Raw genomic sequence first — 27,076 nt, forward strand, 5'->3', positions numbered from 1 at the left:
GTTGGGTTCCCTGCACCTTTTCTTCAGCGGCGCCAGCCCGGAGTCGGGCTCTCTGCACCTTTTCTTCAACGGTGCAAGTCCCAAGTTGGACTCTTTGGCTGCCTGAGTTGAAGGCATGTAAAAGTATTGAGGAATGGCTTCCTTCGATAAAATTTTGGAGAGGCAGCTCGCCTCTTCTCTGCATCTCTTCTTCGGCTTTTCCTTCATCCCCTTGTATCTTTTCTTTTCGCTAGTGTAGTTAGTTTCAGTATGAGCTTATTTAAGCTCTTTCATTGTACACTGTACTGTTCTTTTGTCTTAATAAGAAATGAATTTGCTTAATCTCAAATACTTTTCTTTTCTGCAACAACTACTTTGTGCATGAATGTTAAATGTACACTTTCCTTTAATGATACTTAGAGCAGGAAAAAACCTTAAAACAAATTCCTACTAGTTTGAACTTACTGACATTATCAAGTATAACAATGGTAATTCTCAATAGATTAAACTCTTGGAACTAACCGAGATAACGGCCGAGCGCTTTGCGATGCATGCAAGACGACCGTCCGAGAACGATAAACTCTAAATAATTCGTCCGAGAGGGTAGCCGAGCAGTGAGGGACTTCGATTGTGTTATTGGCAACATATTACCTTATATTGCATCAATCCCCTTGGTACTGAGGATCCAAGAGTAGACTGGGGAATCCACACAGTTTAGGGATTAACCTAACTATTAATGGGGAATTCTCCTCGGATAGATTTTAAGGTCCAGGTAACGTCCAGGTCGCGCCCAAACCCCATGTTGTCTCTTCTAAGTAGTTGGTTTCCCCATAGGCTTGAGTCCGAGGACCATACAAGGCCTCGGTTCTGTCTAAAACTTGTAATTTTTCTTTTAAGTAGTTGGTTTCCCCATAGGCTTGAGTCCGAGGACCATGCAAGGCCTTGGTTCTATCCAAAACTTGTAGTTTTTCTTTTAAGTAGTTGGTTTCCCCATAGGCTTGAGTCCAAGGACCATGCAAAGCCTTGGTTCTGTCCAAAACTTGTAGTTTTTCTTTTAAGTAGTTGGTTTCCCCATAGGCTTGAGTCCGAGGACCATGCAAGGCCTTGGTTCTGTCCAAAACTTGTAGTTTTTCTTTTTAGTAGTTGGTTTTCCCATAGGCTTGAGTCCGAGGACCATGCAAGGCCTTGGTTCTGTCCAAAACTTGTAGTTTTTCTTTTAAGTAGTTGGTTTCCCCATAGGCTTGAGTCCGAGGACCATGCAAGGCCTTGGTTCTGTCCAAAACTTGTAGTTTTTCTTTTTAAGTAGTTGGTTTCCCCATAGGCTTGAGTCCGAGGACCATGCAAGGCCTTGGTTCTGTCCAAAAATTATAGTTTTTCTTTTAAGTAGTTGGTTTCCCCGTAGGCTTGAGTCCGAGGACCATGCAAGGCCTTGGTTCTGTCCAAAACTTGTAGTTTTTCTTTTTAAGTAGTTGGTTTCCCCGTAGGCTTGAGTCCAAGGACCATGCAAGGCCTTGGACCATGCAAGGCCTTGGTTCTGTCCAAAACTTGTAGTTTTTCTTTTTAAGTAGTTGGTTTCCCCATAGGCTTGAGTCCGAGGACCATGCAAGGCCTTGGTTCTGTCCAAAACTTGTAGTTTTTCTTTTTAAGTAGGTGGTTTCCCCATAGGCTTGAGTCCGAGGACCATGCAAGGCCTTGGTTCTGTCCAAAACTTGTAGTTTTTCTTTTTAAGTAGTTGGCTTCCCCATAGGCTTGAGTCCGAGGACCATGCAAGGCCTTGGTTCTGTCCAAAACTTGTAGTTTTTCTTTTAAAAGTTAGCCCCTCGACCAAGGTGGGGAGAGTTAACCTGGGGTTGGAAGCCCCTAGAGCTGTTCGTGCCACTGGCATCGCAAGGCGTAGCCCCTAGCAGAAGTTTATGTCGGAGCAACGACTGCATGTCGCTGGAAATAGAAGAAACTTTGCGGACCTCTGATCGATAGGGACTTGACTCCATCGCCACCTGCGCCAACACGCAAACCTTTCCCACAGACGGTGCCAATTGTGGGGACACGATTTTTAACGACCCAAAGATGACGTTGGGCTCGTATGTAAAGGGCCCCGAACAATATGATTTGTAGAGAGTGGGTTTGGAAAGGGTAGCCCTTAATCGCCGGGCAGCGGTCTGGTCCTGATTGTATGGGAACTCATACAAAAGTTGGTTTGGCCGGAACAGCCAGGCTTTACATCGATATAACTGTAAGGGTCTGGTTCCTCAGATTTCGTCCGAGTAGCATTTCCCCCCCCCCCTTTTTGTCTCAGCTCTCTTTCCCTTTTATACTAGTATTTTCTTCCCATTCTTCACCTACGTGTCCCTTTCTCTTCGTTTGGGGTAGTTACACGTCTTATCAATCCATACGTCAGAGTGGTTGGGAAAAGCTGGATAGTATGATATGAGTATAGGTTTGTCAAGCGCTGGGCTCCGCATTAAGGTGTTGGCTGCTTTCTCCCTTGTACTGCTCTTGTACTGAATTTGTCCTTTTCTTCAGGCGTTTTTGTGAGATGTTGGACGTGAGGTCGTCCTCGGCCACATCCTTGGGCCTTCAAGGAGCTTTCATTGAGCGTCCTCAGCAGCAAGGCTTATCGGACTGGGCTTTGGGCCCTTAACACCAAGTGGGCTGGGACTTCAGATTTCGGGCCCCACAATAGCTATAATTTTTTATTTTCTGAAAATTTTGCAAATATAAAATATATAAGAAGAAAATAAAATCTAACGATAAATTTGTCAAAATTCATATCTAATAAAAAAAATTGAGTGGATTTGTTGTTTTAGGCTATAACCATGTTTGTTACCAAACTTTGTCCCTAAAAAAATAAAATAAAAATAAATAAACCTTACTAGGGAAAGGAATGAAATAACCCTCCTAGTAAACTTATAAATACTTTTAAACAAAGAAGAGGGAAGTATATTTTTGAAAACTTATTTTATTATGCTTATATTCATCATGTGTTTCCATGGCAAACGCATAAGGTGTGTGTTTTCAATAGGGAACGAAAACTTGAAGAAAAATTTAAAGACCACAACCAATTTTAAAGCCATTTTCACAATTAACTGATATGGCTGAATTGTGAGTGAGGAAAAAAGGTAATGAATTAATGTAAATGTGATAAGTAGACAATCATAACTTACCACATAAGATAATTGTAAAGATTGGTATGGAATTGGTTGCTGTCCTAGAATAAATATATTGTGGAAGGGAGTGCAGATTTTTTTATGGCTAACTAGAAAAGTGAAAACAATTCTTCTATTGGAGTGAAAACAATTTTAATGAAGAAATAGAAAACATTGTAGGTTCTAATTAACTCAATTAGTAAAATATTCAATAGTTGAACAAGATATTTGTGATTCAATTCATGCCTATACCAAAAATGAATTAATATCTTAGTTTGATGATAAATAGTACAATAATAAAAAGCGGACACTATAGGTTGAAACTCTATAAATAAATAATAAAAAATATATTAAAACATGTATACTATGATAGAAGAACATGACCCACGAGACCTAATGGATCAAGAAAAAAAATACATACCTTATTAAAAAAATGACAAAATTTAGTTATAAAATTAGTTGTAACCTTAGGTTACAACCTTACTCAATATATATATTATTGGATGTGTATTTGATAAATTCATTATTGGATTACATTTTTTTCTTATATTCTCCATACTTGCAAAATTTTTAGAAAATTAAAGATTAATAGTTATGTCATCAATAAATTGTTTATATTGCAAGTTTTTGTATTTTTTTTATTGAATTTTTTTTTTTAAGAATCTTTTATAGTTTAAAATTATGTATAAAATATAAACTTATAGATTATATAGTAAATAATATCCATTGACACAAAATTTGACGTATATTAAGAACATATAAAATATACAATTTAATGATTAAATTTTCAAAATATATAATAATATTTATTTAATTAAATAAAATTACAATTTTAAAATATATCAAATTTTATAGCTAAACTTTGTAAATAAGAAATAAAATAAATAGAAAATGATCCAAAAGGCAAGAGAGTAGACAGCCGCAGCCACGTACTTGTTCTTACAGACAAAGCATTAATTGCGGCTAAGATGGTTGCAGTCAACGTCAAAGAACCAACCACAAACGACTCTCCTCCAAATATTCCGCGACTGACAACCGAATACCCTGGTCACCTCACCTCACCTTTCTCCCACCAAAAACCCTCCAATTTCCACACCCACAATCACTCTCTCTCTCGGTTTCCCTTCCTCCCAACGCCAACCCTAACCAAAAACTCAATCACAATTTACTCAGACAGAACAGAGATAACAACAACAACAAAAACAAAAATAACAACAACGTCAACGTCAGACAAGGAGTTTTGTCAGTTTCTGGTGGGCTCCACAATCTCTCTCTCTTTAATTTAATTGGGCTATTAATAATATTTTAATTGTTTGCAGATTATTATTATTATTATTATTATTATTTATTTTATTTTTTTTGTGGTGGTAGAGAGGAGAGAATTGAATTGAATTAATTTTTTTGGTAATATAAAAAGAAAAAAGAGGGAGGGAGGGAAAAAATGGCAACAGAGGCATCACCAAGAAGAAGAAGAAGTTCACCGGATAAGAGTGGAAGATCATCATCCACGTCTCTAATGGAGAATCTGCTTGGACTCCTCAGAATTCGCGTCAAGCGCGGTGTTAATCTCGCCGTTCGTGACGTTCGTAGCAGCGACCCTTATGTTGTCATCAAGATGAACAGACAGGTCTCCTTCTTCATAATCATTTCTCTTCTTCTTCTTACTATATTTGGCTTTTATAGACTTTTTTTTTTTTTTGCGCTGATATAATTCCAGAAAAATGAAAATTATCTAGGATTCATATTTAGTATGTTATTCTTTTTAAGGATCCGTACGTACTATGTAGCTCAAGGCGTGAAACATGAGCTTATGTTATCATATGATGTACCCCTTGTTCTCTTTGAATTGGTCTTGTTCGAAACAAATACAGTTATGTAGGGTGCAATTAGCTGAACTGGTAAATTATTTTGTCCGGAATAAGGGACCTGTCATCGAATATTGCGTGATGGTAAAAAAAACAATCATTGTAGAGTGGATCCTTTTATATTAACCTGATAATAAAGAAGAATCATTACAGAACCAATATCATTCATGCTTCCTGTATTCTGCATCACATGAGGAAGATGATCTTGGTGGAAATTAATAATTGTGATTATCTTTAATTATTTCCTATAATTACAAAATTTTGACATTTTAGCTTTTTTTCCCCCCCTTTTTTTTATATACTAGGGCAATCATAATTCTTTGGCAGATATGTAAATTTGTGAACTTATGATATCTCACAATCTTCATTTCATTTTTTGCAACTAAGAGAAGATTATATTTCTTAATTTTGTGGCATCTGATATTAAGATCCTATTTTATGTATTTGTATTTGAGAGAGAGAGAGAGAGGCAGTTATGCGTCTTATGCTTAAATCAGTTCCTTCACTAAACTTATTGGGTAAGTCAAAAGTGAACAACTGAAAATTAAGTAGTCCGGTCTGAAATTCACAAAACATTCATATCTGGCATTTGAGGAGGTCAATTTTTTAAGTGTTGGTAATGATCTTTTGTATTTAATACTTACTAAATATGCTTGCAAGTTGGGTTGGAGTGTATGCTGTTTACATGACAAAAAGAGATGACCATTACAAGTTTACAACCATTGGTTTCCCCTTAATTTGATTACAACATAATTGCTTTTCGATATAAAGTAGAATATTCATAACGATTCTAAGTGAATTGAATGTTCTTGGCTATGCTCCGCTGATTGGAAATTCTATATTCCTCTTTTCTGGTTTATTTTGTTTCTTGTTCCTTCCATTTATGAGTTAACTCAATAAATTTTATTAGACTAGCAATATGTTTCTTTTGTTTACATTAGTTTCACTGATTTCTGTGAAATCATTTTCAAGTACTTGTGGTTCATTTCTTCTAATCAGATCTAAGCGTGAACATGTGTTGCAGAAACTGAAGACGCGTGTTATTAAAAAGGATGTTAATCCTGAATGGAATGAAGATCTAACTCTTTCTGTTACAGACCCTAATCATCCGATCCAGCTGGTAAAGTTTTTTTTGTCCACTGGCCCATGCATAAATATGAAATCCAAATGAAAACACAGGCACTATCTTATGATGATGTGAAAATAGCTACCTCCTTGTTTGTGTAGTTTTCCATGTGCTAATACAAAGTGCAATTCCAAGTCAAAAACATGAGTTACGAACTTGTGATGATTTTAAAGAAGTTCCTATTGTTTTCTAGATACAATCAACAATGAAAATTATATTAGGATAATCTTTTAAGTCGAAAATAACTTATATGTTGTGTACTTGTGCTTGCATATGCAATGAAGAATGGATTAAGTTGACTTGACTTGTTAATGATACTCTATCTTATGGTAATATTATAATTTTGGTTAAAAGAGGAGTGAAACACTGGAGCATGATTTTCCCCTTACATGCATATATCTGTGGGCTAACTGGGTTGTCTGTTATTTCCTTGAAGAATGTTGGACTCTGACTCAGTTACTAGAAATTTCCCAAGAAAAAAAGTAATTATTAATTTGCGCATTCATATATCTTAAGTTGTTATATTCTCCTATTAGACTGCTTTCTCATCCCTCAGTAATAGAAGGCAATGAAAAATTAACAGCTTCACTAGCCTATGACTTGATGGTAAAAAATCTCCGTTTTGGGGGGAAAGACTTGTGAAGAGTAACATAGATGCAGAGCCAATTCTTATACATTTTTGCCCTGCCCCTACATGAAGTCAAATATGGCAAAGCCACTTAATGAAATCTTAATTTTCTTAGGCTTCTCTCTCTCTCCTCTTCCTTTTCTATATTGTTTCTTTTGCTTTCTGCTAATTGTAATATTGAAAATCATTGTTGTTTCTTGTGATTGCAGACCGTTTATGACCATGACACATTTAGCAAAGATGACAAAATGGGAGATGCTGAGTTTGAAATCAAATCATATATAGATGCCTTGAGGATGAATTTGTCAGGCCTCCCAAGTGGCACCATAGTCTCGAGAATACAACCAAGCAGGCAAAACTGCCTTTCTGAAGAGAGCTGTATCACGTGGACTGAAGGCAAAATGATTCAAGATCTCTGCCTCAGATTGAGAAATGTGGAATGTGGGGAAGTTGAAATCCAATTGCAGTGGATTGACCTTCCTGGTTCTAAGGGTTTATAAAGTTTATGAATGATACTCCTTTTTTTGCTTTCCTTCATGCATACTGTATCAGCTCTTCTACAACCCTGCGTAATGTGATGAGCTTCATGGGGGGGTTAGTTTGTTCATAGATGTGTAATGATGTGACTTTGGATGTTTTTGTATTGTCCACTGTATCTGGTTTGTAGCTCATTAATAGGGTTGAACAATTTTTGGACGTTGTTACCAAGACTGCTATGTTGTATGTGCTCTATTATGGTTTGCTCTAAATCTTAGTTTCATGCACACTTTATCATGTAGTTCAATGTGTATTTGCAAATTATTATAAGAAAATGATGTAAAGCACATGAAAAATGTCTGCATTATATTGGCATTTTGAGATTGATCTACTGAACTTTCATTGACAAGCACAACTTGTTAGTAGAGGTGACCAACGTTGAAATTTTAAACCATTTCACAACATCCTATGTTTTATTTGTTTGATAATTCAATGTTACAACAATTGGGAGAGAGGATATTTGAATTTTGGTTCTCCTTACGAAGGAGACTAGGCAATACCATTAAAATACAAAGCTCTTGGCACCCCAACCTATGTTTTAAAACTTCAATTTTATACATTTGGCTATAAAATGTAGTGAATTAACATTTTATGGTAACTCAAAGTAAATATCTTTGTAACTTAATTAGTTGACACCATGGTTTTGAAATTTGAACCGGATCATACGGTCCGACCTGGTTAACCGAAAACCGTTCATTAATGCGATTCTTTTAACTTTAATAACCGGCTATTACAAGAAATTTCGTGAACTGTGAGAACCACCATTGAACCTCCCGGGTTTGAAAACCTTAAGCGGTTCTCACAATCCAAACCGTTTGAGTTTTCTTTTTTTTGTTACTTATAGTCATTGTTAAAGCTTCAAGCCGGCCTTCAACTTCAACCACCCCCCGTGGGACTATCAAACTTGAGATCACTCGCCATCTTCGTTCTTCTTCTATGTCTCTCTCTCTCTCTCTCTCTCTCTCTCTGCATTTTTGCAGATGCTGTGTATCTCCATTTTTGCCTCTGGAGTCTTCTTCTTCTTCTTCTTCAATTCTTTGTAGATGATGTACTGCCTTGCTTTACTCTCAACCACTAAAGGCTTGCTTTACTGTTACCCACTTATGCTTGCTGCAAAGCACTTCTTAGGGCCCATTTGGTAACATTATTCTAGTAACGTTATTTGCATATTTTGGAAATACATGTGGGTAAAAAAATGTATAAAAAAATATGTAATATTGTTTAAAAACTGAAAAATATTAATTAAAATACTATACCAAATGGCTCCTTAAATTTAGGGAAGATCTTTATTTAACCCATTTTTTAATTGGCGGACAAACCAATGTCTGCCCACCGACTCTTGTATTTTTTTTTTTTTTTTTTTAATTCACAAACGGTTGACTATTCAAACTGGCATAAAAGAGATAATATTAGATTGGCAATTGCGCTTAGTATTTAATATTTTTTATTTGCATAATTATGTTTGCTTAAAATTTAATATTTTTATTTACAAAATAAATAAAAGAATTTATTTGAAATATAGTTCTTTATATTTATTTGGATTATTTTAGTTAATTTTTCAATTTTTACTAATTTAATATATTTATTTATTTTTTAAATAATTACTAAATTAATTATGATGTCATCACGGTTCGACTTCAGTTGAACCTTGGTCTGACTTTAAAACCTTGAACCTCTCTCTTCTTCGGTTCTTTGAACGATCCGAGTTTGAAAACCATGGTTGACACCTCTTGATATTTTCAATAAAAACATTCATGGTTTAAATCCTTCTTTCTAACTATCGAATTATTATATTATTTAAAAAAATAAATAAATAAACAACAACAACAACAACAAATGAAGAAGAAGAAGAAGATATAGTGAAGGCTTTGTTTCCTAGTCAATGCATTGATTTCTGGCTCTTTTTCTTCATCTTTGTTATAAATAAATTAACAACGCCAATTTATGTTGTCTGTAGACTTTATACGCCACTACGCCTCAATAGTCAATACAACCCACTTAACACAATTCTTACGCTACAGCCTCCCTTCCCTCCGAAAAAAGCCCTTTTCTTTTTATTAATTTAGACTGAATTAATTTGAGTCAACCTGAAATTGGAAAGAGTAGCGTTGTGTGGTAAAATCCACACCATTGTGATATTTATCAATGAGACCCCAAAACGCAGTTTCAATGTTATGTTTGGAAGAATGAATTTAAATTGAAATTTAAGTTAAATTGTAATTAGAAGAAAAATTACAACAATTATATATATATATATATATATATATATTTAAATTTTGAGTTAACAACAAATGTAAATTAAACCTATTCCACCATAGATATGTCCTAGTTAATGTTTGGGCCAGTGGGGATCATTGGGACACAGATTGAGTTTATGTTCATGAAAAGCTTCAATTCCCCACCCCACAGCACTATTCTCAGGGTTTTTATAATTATTATTCTTGGACTTTAGTGTGAGTGTTAATTTAGTCATAATTTCAATATGAACAATCCAAATAATTTAGAGTGCTTTGGTTAAATAAATGATATTCTCATCTTTGTAATTGTAGGGTACAGAAGTGGAAGGAAAAAAAAAAAATCAAAGAGAGGGAAAGGTGATTACTTTGACTTATTACCTTGGTGGACATAGTAGATAAGGCTTTTTGTTCATTTATTTGGTTGTGGAAGTTTGAGATATTATTGTTTAAAATCACCCTCTTCAGGGTTGGGCCAGCTCCTAATAGAAGATAATGTTTTTGGGCTTGTTAGCATTGAATTGTTTCCGCTTGCTTGGCAAAGAGCTCCATTAATAAATCACAAATATTTCTGGCCCATTGTACACGTCCTCTGGAATTGAACCAATGCAACGTTATATTATATCGGATCTTTCTCTCGCCTGGTTGATTCCAGATGTTGTGCTTGAATGTATTGCAGTTTCGGAAGGCAAAAGATTATATATGAACCCTGGACCTTTTTTTAAAAAAGAAAAATTGATAATTTTTTTAATCAATAAGAGCATTCTCATTAAAAATGCTAAATGCTATAAATGCTAAATTTTAACATCAAATTTGTAAAAAGGACCAAAAAGCAAGCTACAACCAAAAAGCTCACTGTAGCTCCAATCTTAAAAAAAATACATTATTATTTTAATGCTTGCGGTGAAAAAAGTGGTTTGTGTAGTTGTTTTTTATTATTTTAATGAATAGTTTATATTATTTTAAATGAAATGGTAAAAAAATAGAACGTTTAATATCGGATGTGTTGTAAAATGAGTTGTTAAAATTGGTAAAGTGGCTTTTTGATATGCTAAATTTCTAAAATTTTTAAAAGCTTTGATGGGAATGCTCTAATACATTAAGAAAACTAGCATGTAACTCCATGTAAACGCTTGGATGCATTTAAAATTAAACAAAATTTTTATTACAAAAATATAAATAATTAGTCAAATTAATTTTTTTTTAAAGTATGTAACACATGCATTCATGTATACATATAGATACATTTAAAATTAAACACAATTTCTATTATAAAATATAGATAATTAGTCAATTTTTTTTTTAAATAAACGTAATTAGTTACATATTAAAATTCTTACCTAAATTTATTACTACTTATGATCATTTTTTTTTTCTAATTTTTAATAAGATAGAACGTGTGGTAATTTTTGTTATGTGATGAATTTATTTTATTTATTTATTGAGAAACATGTGGTGATTGTTATTGAGTATATGTGATTGTATTTTTTAAAAAAAAATTTATAGTTCATTAATATTAGATTCTTATTATTTTGCACTCATTAACTCACTTGATATAAAGATTAAAAACCTTAAATAGACACATGGCACAAGCTTAAGTGGATAATTATGGTGTAATTCCCATATAAATTTAGACACATGGCGTAAAATTGGATTATAATTTTAAATTCTAATTCAATTTTCTCTAAACTTTACCTATTAGTATATATATATATATATATATAGATGACTTATAAATTTGAATTTTTTTAGTTATATGATTACATTTTTTATGGTTTATTATATTGGACTCCTCATTTTCTACACTAAACTAACTAATTTGGCACAAAAATTTAAAATTTAGATTAGATGGGACACTTGGTGCAAAATTAAACTCTAATTTAAATTCAATTTTTACACTAAATTCACTTGGAACAAAATTCTAAAATTTAGATTAGATAAGACACATGACGCAAAATTAGACTTTAATTAAACTCCAATTTGAAATTTAATTGGATTTTTTCTTTACTTTACCTATTATTATATATGTAGATTTGGGTCCTCTCAAAAGCCATGGTTTCCTTCTCCCTAAAATCCACCACTAGATTGAAAAAGTATTTTTCAGTAGTTTAGATAATGGGATTTCTTTTTCCCTCTCCATTTTTTTTTTTTTTTTTTGCTTTTCCTGGCCTTGCCTTAACATCTGTTTTTATTTTTATTTTTTGAAGGCCAAGCAATCTTATGGGGTCTTATTAACAATAAGTGGCAAGGATTTGTTAATGAATTGTCCTTACCTAATTTGCTAATCAGTTTGTTATATATACTTTGTGAGACTTAATTTAAATCTTCATCTTTCGGTCCTAATATTACCCAGAATATTTGTAAACTAAATGAAATGTGTAGTCATAAAATTTTTCTCCAAGTTTCCTTCAACACAAATACAATAGCAATCGTTGGGTAAATCGTTTCAATTTAGAACCCAGCCCTAATTATATGTAGTTTCGCTCTGTAAATAAACTTTTTTTTTTTAGAGAGTTTCAACATTTGGTGTCCGTTCTTAATAATAATCCTTTATATGTAACTAGATATAATGAGCTTGCATTTGCCTTACTCTATTAAGCTAAATATTTAGTCTTAGTTATTAGACCAAAAAATATGGTGTAATGGGCGTATCACGTATATAACACCCCTCTCACATAGGGGTTGTCAAAGACCTTATTGACAGCCAAAGGTAAAACCAACAAGGAAGCTCTTTTCATATAAATATTATAAAAATAAAAAAGAAGAAGAGAAGAGAGGAAGCCTTTATTTGTCAAATGCGGTGTCCATTTTTCATTGGTAAGAATTCATGAAAAAGAAATGAAAGATTGATATTTGACTAAACTTGCTGAAACCCAAAACCATGATCAGGTCCAGGTTTGCATGTCTCATGAGATGGTAGCAAATAGAATCTAAAAAAGAAAAGAAAGCTTGAGTTGAAAACATTGGCATTCAAGTATAACTTATGCTCCCTTAGACATTAAAGTTGTTTGGAAAATGAGTAATTTTTCAAATTTTTTTTTTAATTTTTTCATTTTCTTATAGGAGTATTTGGTAGCAATTTTGAAAATGAGCTGAAAAACATTTTCAGGTGAGATAAAGTTAATTTTCCGAAAATTTTTACTAGAAAATAACCTATTAAAAATAAGTCATATTTTTAAGAAGGTTTTCTATTAACTAAAGATAATTTTCCTTTAAATTATTTTTTTCCCTAATGCTACTAAACACAAGAAAATATGAAAAACTATCTCTTATAAGGTTTACTAACGACACAAATGGAGCGTACATTAAAATGAACTTATAGTGTGTTTGGATGACATGATTTAGGTATTTGGATTTGGAATTGAGTGATTAAAATCCAAATAACTTGTTTCTAGGTAATAACCCTCTATGGACAAAGACTGTGCACAAGCCACAAAGGCAACAATTTGCTTACTAATTCAGATATCATCCCAAATGAAGGTTACATACAACAATTAATTAATGTTTCCATTTATTCAACTATGGCCATTCATTGGGCATTGGCCAACAGCCAACTGAAACCGTTTTAGGAATTTTACTCTAAAATGGAAGAGTTCCAAGACTTGTTTTTTATTTATTTATTATTTCTTTAAATTAAATTTTTTTTTTAATTTTTTTTTAATGTGTCACTAGACATTCGCCTGTGTGGCTTATGGCCGATATTAGTGCTAGATCATTATTATTATTTTAATAATGAAAGTGGTTGATCACTATTAGGCCAATGCCAAAGTATGGTTTTAAGCGTTTTAATGCAAAATTGTGGATCTTTTAAATTGGTCAATTAGAATACCCTTCCCTGATTTATGGCCATTAATGCTATTACACACACTACTCAAAAAAACACATGCGTGTGCTATTGAATATTATTACTTCTATACAATTAATCGACCAATAAAATTATCTAAGATTATCCTCTACTAGTTCCTAAGCAAAGTCAATGTTAGATGTTTTGGAATTCAATGTGTTTCCACACAAAATGTCCCAATCTCCAACAAAGCAAATGCCACTTTATACGCAGTAGACTAGGAACAATACCAATGCAAAATAACATCCTTTGCTAACATTTAAGAACCTTTTTGTACCTTTATATCTTTAATTAATTGCTTTTCATTCCCATGAAATTGGTTTTCCTTATCCACATGGCCGGGGTGCTCATTCACCCATAGCATGTGTGCAAAGAATTATATGAATTCTTTTTCGTGCTTCTTTGTCTAATAAATTAGCTCAATAAAAAAATAAAAAATAAAAATCTTTTTTCTTTTTTTAATGTTTTCAATTCTATACGCAAGAAATGGTATAGAATCAGCCAAACAATAAAGCAAATATACCAGCAGTGCATATATTCTCTATTCTAAATAAAGAGTCCCAACAAGAAAGGGAAAAAATTGTCGTTATATAACTTATATTATGATGGGTCCAAATGAGGTGAGATGAATTATAAGTATGTGTTAAATTTTAGGTGCCGGTAAAAATGCTCATTTAAAAAATATTTTATGTATGAGGTTTAATTCTCAAACAATTACCAAAAGATGTGATATTCTCTCTTAGGAAACAATAATAATCAATGTCTAATTTAGAAAGTGTTTCCAACTTATAAAGAAAACCGCATTAATTTACTGGCTGGATTAGAAAAAATGTTCTATGTAAAAGTATGTATGCCCATTTAACTCCAGAGAAAATCTTTTCTTGGTTACATTTTGCAAGTAATCAATCACCATCACTGGTTTTTATTTTTTTTAATATTTAAGCTGATCTACACATTAGACGCCAAAATGTTGCTTATCTCGTGAAATTTCAACCATCATTCTCAATAGAATATTTGGTCAATTACGCAACAATCTTTCTACTATCTTTCTTCTTTCATGCATGTATATATAAATGTTTTGTGACCTTCCATCTTCTCGTTGAAAGAAATGGTGGAGATAGTGCCACCGATTCTTCATTGAGGAACACGCACGTGTGACCAAGAGAGAAAGGAAGAAGAAAAAAAATCTTTCTCAGAAACCCAAGTGATATACACATACTATACGACACAGTTAAAAGCAATAAAGAAATTAAAAAGAGTATTAGGTTAAACAAAGATTGAAGTGCATGCATTCCTTTTATGCTCTTAGGAAACAAAAAACCCTATTGCAGTGCGTGCAATTAAGCATGGTGTTTGGGGTTTTGAATTTTCTTAGTGAGTTGTGGGACTGACACGCCAATCAGTGTCCCCATTTTGCTTTCAAACTTTGCCAACCCCCCACCTCCCCCATCATTAACTTCAACGCATGCTTCTGTATTTTTTAGCACTTCTAGGATCGATTATTTTTCTTCTCTCCATTCAACAATTCCATTATTAATTTATTTTCTTTCAAGCCAATCATATCTTAGCCTGTTAATACCTACAAATAAGTTTGTCCCTCTAGGAAGCATAGAGAGATGAGTATCATCTTTTGTGTTTAATTCCATAACTTAGTTCTTAATGTTATTGTAATATCTTGTAAGCTTTTGTTCACGTGCTCTGCATGTGGCACATACCTTACCTTTGGTATCCTTTACTCTCTCTCTCCAAATCCTAAAATCACTTTTGTAGGTTCTTTCACTTCTAATATAAATAAATTATTAAGCATTTTTTTAAAGACACCCACATATTGGGTAAATAAATCATAATTTATCTATCTGAAATAAAAATGGTATCTGTACGTCAAAAGATGGAGTGGTGCTTGGAGAAGTCTAATCCTTTTTTACATTAATAACAAAGGTGATGATGTCATCAATACTTCAATTGTATATAGATTTTTGTTGACAGGTGTTCGAATGCACCTACTAAAGATAAATTTAACGAATTTTATTGCACCCATTATGTGATATTCTAATTGATCACAATTAATTATATAATAAAAAAACTCAACCTTAATCAAGGCGCTAAGACATTTGTTAATCAAACCTTTTTGTATATTATTATTTTTATCGTTGTTGTCATTGTCTTCACTCTTATTATTATCATTCTACGCACTTATACTGAGTCTTCACTCATGAAATTATAATAGTGTAAATTAGAGTACAAGTAATTGTCATTATAAATAATCTTTAATTTATTGTTTTTGTATATGCTGTTGCATAATTTATGTCGATTGGAGAAATTTAAAAGTACCTTCTAGATTTTTGTTTTCAATATGAATCTCTCTTTTTCTCATTTGCTTGTTCAAAATTTTAAGGTCACTTTTGTGGTCCTTCCATCTCAAAATAATAGATTTTTTCCTAATTAAATGGCATGTTAAGTTATAAACCCATAAGTCATTCTTTTTAAAACCTACAAAGCAATGGATAATTTCATAAGCATTTACGGATTAATGGAGGTGAGTGATGCGTGGTGAAGTCCACACTTTTCCCATTATAGTGGAAAATTTGTATGGACTTATGATATATATATATATATATATATATATAATGATCACTTATTTTATTATCATCATATATTGTTATTGTGCATTTTTATTACGTACAAGTCACCACTAGACTAAAATAACATAAAATTAGCTAAGAAACAAGTATCACTTATTTTATTATCATCATATATTGTTATTGTGCATTTTTATTACGTACAAGTCACCACTAAACTAAAATAATTACATAACATAAAATTAGCAAAGAAACTAATATTTTATCTCTAATTTTTCTTTTACTTTGCAAAGATTTAGGTTCGTAATTAACGACATTAAATTGGAAAAGATTTACTGCTCACAAGATGTGGCACAAGGATTAGTATACTTTTTTTCTCACAAGATCTCGCCTTTACCTTAATTTTTGCTCACTGTTTTGAAATTCCTTTGTGTTAGGCAAAGCTAATCTCGACTTACTACTAATTTGAGCATGAAAAGTCAGCTTATACTGCACAGAAGTGAAAGTAGCATCCACTTTTTTATTTTTATATGTCATTTTTTCTTTTGCAGATGTTATTAGTGTAAAAATGAACGGGCTAGATTCAGTATCTTGGCTTTTATGATCCTAGCTCGAAAGAATTAGTGGATTTATTATGTGTTCCTATTTGCAAAAGTAATGGCATTAGGGATCACTTTTAATTTTTTGCCTCAAGGTCAAATTTTCAGACCATTTAGAATCTTTTTTCTTGTTTGGTACAACACCACTGAGATCCTTTTCACAAAGTAATAGGATAGGCAAGTACAAATTAGGCACTAGTCACTAGTATGATCAATTGATCATTGAGGCCAATTGTCGGGAATTAGCTATTTCAAATTAGAAATTATTCATGTAATTTGCACTTGGTTTCCACTTTCCATAACACTATGCCTCTCTTTTTCTCCTTTTCGATCCCCCTTTTTTTCCACTCCATTTTTTTTAACAGGCTCTTCTATTCTAGGGCCAAAATGGGCAAATGCCCTTTTTGCACAAAAAAATCAGTGTTCTACCTTATTTTCCAAACTAATTAGGGAAATACCCTTCTTTTGTAACTCGGATTTCGGACAATTGAGTTATAGCAAACTGAAAATTTAAAAAAAAAAATTACTAGAACTCGAGCTCCATGAATTTGAGTTTCATACAATTTTTTAAAGCCCTATAGTGACGTTTTAACAGCAAGTTTTTTTCTTAAATCTGATCGCTCTATAGGGAGCCCTATAGTAGCGTTTTAAAGTCTTATAGTGACGATTTAAAGCCTTATAGTGGCATTTTAACATGCAAGTTTTTTTTTTAAGTCTGATCGCTCCATAGGGAGCCCTATAGTGGCGTTTTAAATACCTATAGTGGCATTTTTTATGGAACTTGAGTTCCATGCAATTTTTTTTTTTTTTTTTTTTTGAATTTTACCTATAGCCGCGTTTCATGGAGGCTTATAGTGGCATTTTTTTTTTATAGAACTCGAGTTCCATGCTTTTTTTTTTTTTTTTTTTTTAAGTTTGATCGCCCCATACCTGATTTTCTATAAATCGAGTTTTACATTGAATCTCGATTTTAAGAAAATCAAGTTACAAAAAATGGGTATTTCCCCAATTAGTTTGGGAAAAGGGACAAAACGCTGAAATTTTTGCACGAAAAGGGCATTTGCCCAGATTCCCCTCTATTCTAGTAGTAAATGTAAAGCTCATATGCTAAAATCACTTTTTGTGTGATTTGTTTTGTTGTTATGCACTACAAAAAACTGGGGGGAGCTTTTATTTTTTATATTCTTCCCCCAACTCTGAAGCCCAACATCTACCAACAAGCAAAATTTTCAAATGTCAATTACTTTATCTACTGATTCTACTTCATTGGTGTATCAGACTAATGAACGGATCTAACAAAATTTGCTGTAATATGAGCATATTATACGTGAAGAGAGACCATTTTTTTGGCCAATGTAAATTAATTAATTAAAGAATTTTTTTTAAAGATAAATTAATTTAAGCATTTTAAAATATGGAGTTCTTTGGTACCAAAAGCAGCCGGTGTCTGTGATGGTTCACTTTGCCCAACGAAATTAGGTTCCATTTTAGAGCTCATAAAGAATGAAATGTAATAGAATAAGTAAATTATAAATGAATAGAAATGAACAAAATGAAATACAATGAATAATGGGCATAAAAACAGAAAGAAATAAAAATAAAGTAGAATAGAATGAAATTAAGCTATATTATATGGATTTCTTTGAAAATATTAATGGACAATAATAGAAAAAAAGTAAATGTTTTTAGGAGTATCATAAGAATGAACACTTTTTTTTTCTTGTCCTTTAAAAAACGAAACTAAGTTGATTCATCACATATAAAGCCTAATCAAAAGAAGAAGTTGGATTTACTTCAAATAAAATTATGGAAAATGTTAACGAATGTCCTAAGGGTATTGGCTTAGGAACTATTTTTAAAAACATTTTATGAGAAAATGATAAAACAATTGATTATGTTAACAGCTTTTTATATTTCTCATAAAAATGATGTTAAAATTTCCTAATATTGTTTATTAACAATTGCCCTAAAAGAACCTATTAACATGACCAAAAAATTAATAATAAAACTTTTGTTTTTAATTGTATACAAAGCATGGTATGTTAAAAAAATAAAATATACTTGTTTACTTTAAATGTAATATGTAAGAATAAGTTTATAGATAAAATAGAAAATTATTGGTTTTAGTAACTAGTTGGGGAGAGAGAGAGATGCATGTTAATGGGTGCTTTTCTGCATTAATTAAGAAGGAACTGAATGCCTCCCAATATATTGAAAAGTAGCAAAAACAAATAAACAAATATCATTTTAATTGAATGTTGTGCTAACTCCTTTAAAAAAGCTGATCCATTATAATAAAAAACTCAATCTTGACTAATGTACTTTATCACTCATTAACCAAACCCATACATAAAAGGTTTGTGAGTATCTTTTTCTTCTGGTTAGATATAGATCACTTTTATATATATATATATATATATATATATATATGGTTTATTATGAGTGGTGAGTCTATATAAAAGTGATAAGCATGTACTTACAATCCGCCACGTCAATCTTGTGGCACAAAAATTGTGGTCCTAGAAGAACTCAAGTTTTGGAAGTGCATTTGTATAGTAGGGTTTGGGTATAAGGATTGGATTTGAATGATTAAAATTTATATACCCTGTTTAGATAGTTTTAAAAAATCAAAGATTTAGATTTGTCCAAATCCACCTTTAAAATTCTTGGATTTAAAATTTTTTCTTTTATATAATAATAATAAGAGATCTAGATAAGAATGAGAGCCACAAAGATTCGACCTGATTTTAGCTTTGAAGGTGATCCCGAGTTTGTGATGTGGGCCGGGCGTTACGCTGCAGTAGCCCAAATAAACCGTAGTCTTTGTATTTTAGCGCCTGCTTCCCACCTAACGCATTAATAAGTTGAAGCCTTCGCAATTGCCAAGTATTATTAAATCACGTTTAGCATTTTATTGGACAATTCAGGGTCCACGTGAAAGGTATCACCCAGCCATCAATTCTCCTTCTACCTAGATTGATAATTTCACTAATGAACTAGAAATTGCAATAAATACTTATGAGATGACATCCCTTGCGTTATTACTACTAGCATTTAGCAACAAGTTTTTAGCCAGCCAGCCAAAAAAAAAAAAAAAAACTAGCATTAATTTAGTAACAAGTAACTCTCCCTTCACTTGCCCATGCCTCTCACCTATTTAGGGTGTACATTTGGTATACTAAATGTAGATTACATTAAAAATAGTAATCTTTATTATTAAGAAAATAAGACATTATAATGAAATAATTATTAGGCGTGTTCGCGGTGTGGTGTGGTGCAGTTTTGAGCTACTTTTAGCACCACATTTTGCGATGCGGTTTAGCTAAAACCATAACTGTACCGCACCTTATTTTTGCAGTTACATGTGTGGTGTGGTGCAATTTCGAATTTAGCCAAAATCATAACCACACGGCACCTCATTTTTGCGGTTACTATGCCGTGCGGTGTATAAGATGCGGTTTGAAGTCAGTATATTTTTCAAATTCTGGGCTTTTCCTACTCTGTCCAAAACTAATTTTCTCCTTTGTTTTGGTCCAAATTTTAAACTATTGAACTAGTTTTTCTTTATTTTGGGCTAACTTTCCTAGTCAACACTTTCTATGGTTACCAAACCTTTTATTTTTTTTGAAAACTAGGGTTATTAAACTTTTATATTTAATATTAAAAATAAATAATATACTAATATATAAAGAGGGTGTGATGCGGCGCGGTTTGTGCGGTTTTCTTATTATAAAAACGCAAATCGCACTGAACCATGTTGTGCGGTGCAGTGCGGTGCACTATTACTTGTGGTGCGGTGCATGCCATTTTGCAAGTGGTTTTGGTGCAATTTTTGCGGTTTGTGTGGTTTGTGCAATTTGGTGAACACTCCTAAATATTACTATCCATAAGTTTGGTTGTTACATATGAAAAACTAGTAAAAGATGATGTATAAGGAAAATTTATATTTTTGAAAATATATTATTTTTAAACCTATTATATGCACTACAGAATAAATCTTACATAAATTTTAAAGAAAAATAACTATTCTTCAAAAGAATAGTTATTCCTATGTAATAACTAATACATGTAATGAAGATGCAATCAAATGACCGAATTGCTATTACATATGAATAACTATTCCATTACAGGAGTTATTACAGCGTACTAGACATACCCTTAGTTGTTAAAATAGTAGGTGTTTCTATGATCACATTCATATAAGATTCTCAACATGTAAAAATTTGTGGAGTGACAGAAATAAGAAAAAATGGAATTCACGAGTCATAGGTTGTTTACATGATTTAGCCTTATAACTACATCTACGGAATAAGTACATTAAAAAAATTCATTTTCATTTGAAATTGTATGGTTCATATTAGATATTACAAGTATAATGTTATTCAACCTTTTTAGCATACATTACAATGAAATTCACATTTGGTATGGGAATTAGATACAAAAGTCAGTGCCAAATTAAACGGCATATTAATTGGTTCAATCTTATTGGCATTTTATAACAATCAATCCATTGATTTTCTCAAAAAATTAATATCTTAATTTCGTTTTATCACATCCCTTGCGTTAATAACTTAATACTACTAGCATTTAGTAACAAGTTTTTAGCGCGCCACCCCCCCCCCCCCCCCCAAAAAAAAACTAGCATTTAGTAACAAGTAACTCTCCCTTCACCTGTTTATGCTTCTCAATTATTTAAGATACGTTTGGTACATTGAATGTAGATTACATTAAGAATAGTAATTTTTATTACTAGGAAAAGAAGACATTATAATTTTTTTTTAGAGAGTTTCAACCTATGGCATCCGCTCCTAATAATGGCTCTTTATCATCAGACCAAGATACCAATTAGTTTTTGGTGTATGCATGGATTGAACCCCAAATCTCTTATACAACAATCAGAAACTTTACCAGTTGAGTTAACTAGAACCTACAAGACATTATAATTGAATAACTATTATTATCCATAAATTTGGTTGTTACATATAGAAAGCTAGTAAAATATGATGTAAAAGGAAAATTTATATTTTGGAAATATATTAATTTTAAAACCTATTATATGCACTAGGGAATAATTATTACATCAATAGCTCTTTATCATCAGACCAAATAACTATTATTATCCATAAATTTGGTTGTTACATATAGAAAACTAGTAAAATATGATGTATAAGGAAAATTTATATTTTGGAAATATATTAATTTTAAAACCTATTATATGCACTAGGGAATAACTATTACATTAATAGCTCTTTATCATCAGATCAAGACACTAATTAGTTTTTGGTGTAGGCGTGTATTGAACTCCAGATCTTTTATACAACAATCAGAAATTTTACTAGTTGAGCTAATTAGAACCCACAAGACATTGTAATTGAATAACTATTATTATCCATAAGTTTGGTTGTTACATATAGAAAGCTAGTAAAATATGATGTATAAGGAAAATTTATATTTTGAAAATATATTAATTTTAAAACTTATTATGTGCACTAGGGAATAACTATTACATCAATTTTAAAGATGAATAACTATTCTTTAATTTAAAGAATAATTATTCCTATGTAATAACTAATCCATGTGATAAAGTTGCAACCAAATTACCAAATTACTATTACATGTGGATAACTATTCCATTACTTGAATTATTATAGCATACCAAACATACCCTTAATTGTTAAATAATAGGTGTTTCTATGATCATATTCATATAGAATTCTCGACATGTAAAAATTTGTGTAGTGACAAAAAAAAGAAAAGATGGAATTCATGAGTCATAGGTTGTTTACATGATTTATCCTTATGGCTACATCTACGGAATAAGAACATAAAAACAATAATAATAATAATAAATTAATAAATAATAAAAAATCATTTTCATTTGAAATTGTATGGTTCAGATTAGATATTACAAATCTAATGTTATTCGAACTTTTTATCCTACACTACAATGAAATTCACATTTGGTATGGGAATTAGATACAAAAGTCAGTGCCAAATTAAATTGCATATTGATTGGTTCAATCTTATTGGTATTCTATAACAATCAATCCATTGATTTTCTCAGACAATTAATATCTTAATTTCGTTTTCAATGACAATGAAAGTGAATTATATTTTCAGCACACCAATTAGTCTCCCTTTAGTTTTTTTTTAAAGAGAAAAGAAAAAGAAAAAACTCAAAAAGCAATGAATATCTTCTCACTAACACAAAAGAAGAAAGAAAGAATAGAACATACACATGCAGCCATAAGTCCATAACCCATATACAACAACCCATGAGCAAAAAAGCGAATCCAAGAAGAAAGAGGATACAGCTCTTTACAAATTACAACCCCTGAAAAAGGCTCCAAACAAGTACAGTCTGAGACACACCCACCTCCAACCAAAATGCCCCTTCTACACTTTATGTAACCAGTAGTCCCATAGAGTCATAGAGAATAGAGCCATACACCACCTTACAAAGTCCTATATCAAATACCACAACTCACTCCCCTCCTCTCCCCAGTACCCAAATCCAAACGCAACTCGAAACAAAAAGGGAAAAAACAAAGCAAAATAAAAAGCAAAAACTCTGTTGTGTGCGCTTTGGGGAGTGTAAGTGCAAGCTTGTTCGCAACTCTCAAAGCTGAAAAAACTATTGCTGTATTCTGCTTATTACCCACTACCCCAAAAACCAAAACACATGCTCTCCCATTTCCCCAACTCTTTTTATCATCACCACCACCACCACTTCCATCTTCTTGTTCTTCCTAAACTCTCATCCAATCTTTTTCAACTTGGTCTTCTTCCTCACAGCTCAGAAAGCTTTTCTTGAATTGGGTAATACAACAAGTTAGCAAAGATGATTAGTTTATTAGATTTCTACCATGTTATGACTGCAATGGTACCACTATACGTGGCCATGATCTTAGCCTATGGTTCAGTGAAATGGTGGAAGATCTTCACCCCTGACCAGTGTTCTGGTATCAACCGGTTTGTGGCTCTCTTCGCAGTCCCTCTCCTTTCATTCCACTTCATCTCCTCCAATGATCCATACACCATGAACTTCAGGTTCATTGCTGCTGATACCCTCCAAAAGGTCATAGTTTTAGCTGTTCTTGCCGTTTGGACTAAGGTGAGCAAGAGGGGTTGTTTGGACTGGACAATAACTCTATTCTCACTCTCAACTCTCCCAAACACCTTGGTCATGGGCATTCCTTTGCTTAAGGGAATGTATGGCGACTTTTCTGGGAGTTTGATGGTCCAAATTGTGGTCCTTCAGTGCATTATTTGGTACACCTTAATGCTCTTCTTGTTTGAATACAGAGGTGCCAGAATGCTTATTTCTGAGCAATTTCCAGACACTGCGGGCTCCATTGTCTCAATCCATGTTGACTCTGACATCATGTCATTAGATGGGAGGCAGCCTCTAGAAACTGAAGCTGAAATTAAAGAAGATGGCAAGCTTCATGTGACTGTGAGAAAATCCAATGCTTCAAGATCAGATATTTTCTCTAGGAGGTCGCAAGGATTGTCATCAACAACTCCTAGACCCTCCAACTTAACCAATGCAGAGATATACTCCTTGCAATCTTCAAGGAACCCAACTCCAAGAGGGTCTAGTTTCAATCACACGGACTTTTATTCAATGATGGCTGGTGCTGGAGCTGGTGGGAGGAACTCAAACTTTGGTGCCTCTGATGTTTATGGTCTCTCAGCTTCAAGAGGGCCAACACCAAGGCCTTCCAATTATGAAGAAGATGGTGGAGTCAGTGGCAAGCCCAGGTATCATTACCATGGTGCAGGGCCTGGAGGGGCTGGCCATTACCCAGCACCAAATCCAGGAATGTTTTCACCAACAGGATCCAAAAATGTTGCTGCTAATGCTAATGCTAATGCTAATGTCAATGCCAATGTAAATGTAAAAAAGCCTAATGGCCAGCCTCAGCAGAAGCCAGCTGAGGATGGTGGTAGGGACCTTCATATGTTTGTTTGGAGTTCAAGTGCTTCTCCTGTTTCAGATGTCTTTGGAGGACATGAATATGCAAACAACGATCAGAAAGAAGTCAGATTGGCCGTTTCTCCAGGAAAAGGTCAATAAGATTATTGTTATTACTTAATTTTTGTTTCATTTTTAGTGTGTGTTGTTTTATTTTTGTTTCCTATAGTCTTCTAATTGCGATTTTATTGGTTTGTGGATTATTAGTGGAAGGTCAGAGAGAGAATCAAGAGTACTTAGAAAGGGATGATTTCAGCTTTGGGAACAGAGGGTTAGATGGAGAGATGAACAACCATGAAGCTGAGAAAGTGGGAGATGGCAAACCAAAAACCATGCCTCCAACAAGTGTCATGACTAGGCTTATACTCATCATGGTTTGGAGAAAGCTAATTCGAAACCCCAACACCTACTCAAGTTTAATAGGCCTCACTTGGTCCCTAGTCTCATTCAGGTAGTCTAAAATCATCCATATTTTAGAATTTCCCTGTGAATAGATGTATTTTGGCTCAATTTTTATTTTTTAATATTGATTAAGTTTTCCTTGTGGGGTTTCTTTTCTTGTAGGTGGAACCTTGAAATGCCTGCCATCATAGCAAAGTCCATTGCCATACTGTCAGATGCGGGGCTTGGCATGGCCATGTTCAGTCTTGGTTAGTATCAACACCCTTCTTGTAATACCGATATACAAGTGTCGTTCAGACAAAATTCTCTCCTTACACTTTCTTTACTATAAATGATTCTGTGTCTATCCCATTTTGATTATTAAAATTATTTATTAAGGGAAAGCAAGCAAAACTAGCAAAAAAGCAAAGAAAAGAAAACAGTGTATGGTTATGATAATGTCTCGGTTTCTTTATGATTCTGACTATATATTTGGTACACTTTTTGCCATGCTTGTGTTGGGGTTTGATATAATGGGTTTGTGGGTGATGGGGTAGTACTAGTAGCATTGGGTGGTGGTGATGATGATGAAAGGTCTTTCAAAAGAATGACTGACTGACACAGTAAGGGATGTGATGGTAGTGATGGATATGCATGCCTGATGCTTTGCTTTTGATGTGAATGACAGGTCTGTTCATGGCTTTGCAACCGAGGATCATAGCATGTGGAAATTCCATAGCAACTTTTGCTATGGCCGTGAGATTCCTTACAGGTCCAGCTGTCATGGCAGCCGCTTCCATTGCTGTTGGCCTTAAGGGCGTTCTCTTACACGTTGCCATTGTCCAGGTCACCCCTTTCTTTCTCTCTTTTGCTCTCAAAATTCTCTCTCTCTTTTCTTTTTTGCCTCCTCCTGACACAACCAATCCTACTTTTCTCTGCATAAAAGCTCCAAAAACTGCACATTAAAGAAACAATACGTTGCTATGAGCTATACCCAGATAAGATTTTTTATTATTTTTCCAATAAAATTTTTATTTTAATATGATATTAAAATAAGATCATTGCCAATTTTCCATCTAGGTTCTTCAGCAAATAGTGTATTACTTTTAGTCTTTTACTGTTAAATAAAAAATAAAAAATAAAAAAAAACTTTTCTGGAGGTAGTAAAAGTTGAGCTGGAAAGAGCAATGCCATAAAGCAATTGTGTTCTATAAGAAACTATAATTAGTCTTACACCATGAGTAAGGACTTGTTTGGTGGTGTTATTAATGAACAACAAACATGCATCTGTACCATTATTAACATGTTTTTTTGCCCCTCACGTGCCTTGGATTGGCAAACAAAATAACAGGCAGCTCTCCCACAAGGAATTGTCCCCTTTGTCTTTGCCAAGGAGTACAATGTACATCCTGATATTCTCAGCACAGCGTGAGTACATCATTTCCTAACTCAATTACCATCTTTTACTCTGCAAATTTTTCTTTTCCTTTTGTGTGTACTGATAAATTTCTTAATTTGCAGTGTTATATTTGGGATGCTAGTTGCATTGCCCATAACGCTTGTGTACTACATTTTGTTGGGGATATGAATTTGTGGAAATCATCAAAGAATGTGGCATTTCAAGCAAAGCTCAAGCCAGGCCAATAGTGCTTTGAAAAGTCGGACGTTGAAATCAAAAGGCATATGATGAGAAATAGGATCGGAGAATGAATCTTTTCTTTTGAATGGTCTTTGCTAGTAAAATTGTAAAATCATGTTTGTAGTCAATTTATATATAAGAAAAAAAATGTTTCTCTAGTTTTATTATAAACCAGAATTTCCTTGAATTCTATTCCTAGAATATATGCTCTAACAAAAGCAATAGAAACAAAGGAAGAAAAGGTAAAGGAAAAGGAAAGGGTAAAAAAGAAGTGGCTGATGTGATGATGCCCGTGCATTATACTCTTTAAGTTCTATTTGAATGCTAGAGGTTTCAATCAAGTTTTCTTTTCTTTTTAGGATTCTATTTGTTACCATCTCATGAGACATGAAAACCTGGACCTGATCATGGTTTTGGGTTCGACTGTTAAAGTAAGTTTAGTCAAATATTCTTCTCAAAAAAAAAAAAAAAAAAAAAAAAAAGGTTTATCATTTCTTTTTTACGACTTCTTACAAATGAAAAAATGGACACTTGATTGAGC

General features: G+C 32.9%; 2 protein-coding genes across 2 annotated transcripts; both read left to right on the top strand.

Annotated features, from left to right (window-relative positions):
• Positions 1–4,536: 4,536 nt before the first annotated feature.
• LOC126702539 (protein C2-DOMAIN ABA-RELATED 4-like) lies at positions 4,537–7,522 on the top strand. Its single transcript, XM_050401260.1, has 3 exons — positions 4,537–4,752; positions 6,015–6,110; positions 6,954–7,522. Exons 1-3 carry the CDS (start codon positions 4,567–4,569, stop codon positions 7,242–7,244), a joined length of 573 nt encoding a protein of 190 aa, XP_050257217.1. The 5' UTR covers positions 4,537–4,566; the 3' UTR covers positions 7,245–7,522.
• Positions 7,523–22,810: 15,288 nt separating this feature from the next.
• On the top strand, positions 22,811–26,876 carry LOC126701646 (probable auxin efflux carrier component 1c). Its single transcript, XM_050399937.1, has 6 exons — positions 22,811–24,609; positions 24,723–24,966; positions 25,080–25,165; positions 25,585–25,742; positions 26,248–26,324; positions 26,418–26,876. The coding sequence occupies exons 1-6, from the start codon at positions 23,379–23,381 to the stop codon at positions 26,482–26,484; spliced, it is 1,863 nt and encodes a 620-aa protein (XP_050255894.1). The 5' UTR covers positions 22,811–23,378; the 3' UTR covers positions 26,485–26,876.
• Positions 26,877–27,076: the final 200 nt, after the last annotated feature.

This window comes from Quercus robur, chromosome 10, assembly GCF_932294415.1.
Source record: "Quercus robur chromosome 10, dhQueRobu3.1, whole genome shotgun sequence".
NCBI classification, from domain to species: domain Eukaryota; kingdom Viridiplantae; phylum Streptophyta; class Magnoliopsida; order Fagales; family Fagaceae; genus Quercus; species Quercus robur.

Excerpts from the sequence above, each read along its gene's own strand:
- LOC126702539 (XM_050401260.1), top strand. The coding sequence starts at position 4,567 with ATGGCAACAGAGGCATCACCAAGAAGAAGAAGAAGTTCACCGGATAAG. Across the intron at positions 4,753-6,014 it reads TCATCAAGATGAACAGACAG|AAACTGAAGACGCGTGTTAT; the intron begins GTCTCCTTCTTC and ends CATGTGTTGCAG. Across the intron at positions 6,111-6,953 it reads CTAATCATCCGATCCAGCTG|ACCGTTTATGACCATGACAC; the intron begins GTAAAGTTTTTT and ends TTGTGATTGCAG.
- LOC126701646 (XM_050399937.1), top strand. The coding sequence starts at position 23,379 with ATGATTAGTTTATTAGATTTCTACCATGTTATGACTGCAATGGTACCA. Across the intron at positions 25,166-25,584 it reads CATGGCCATGTTCAGTCTTG|GTCTGTTCATGGCTTTGCAA; the intron begins GTTAGTATCAAC and ends TGTGAATGACAG. Across the intron at positions 25,743-26,247 it reads TACACGTTGCCATTGTCCAG|GCAGCTCTCCCACAAGGAAT; the intron begins GTCACCCCTTTC and ends ACAAAATAACAG.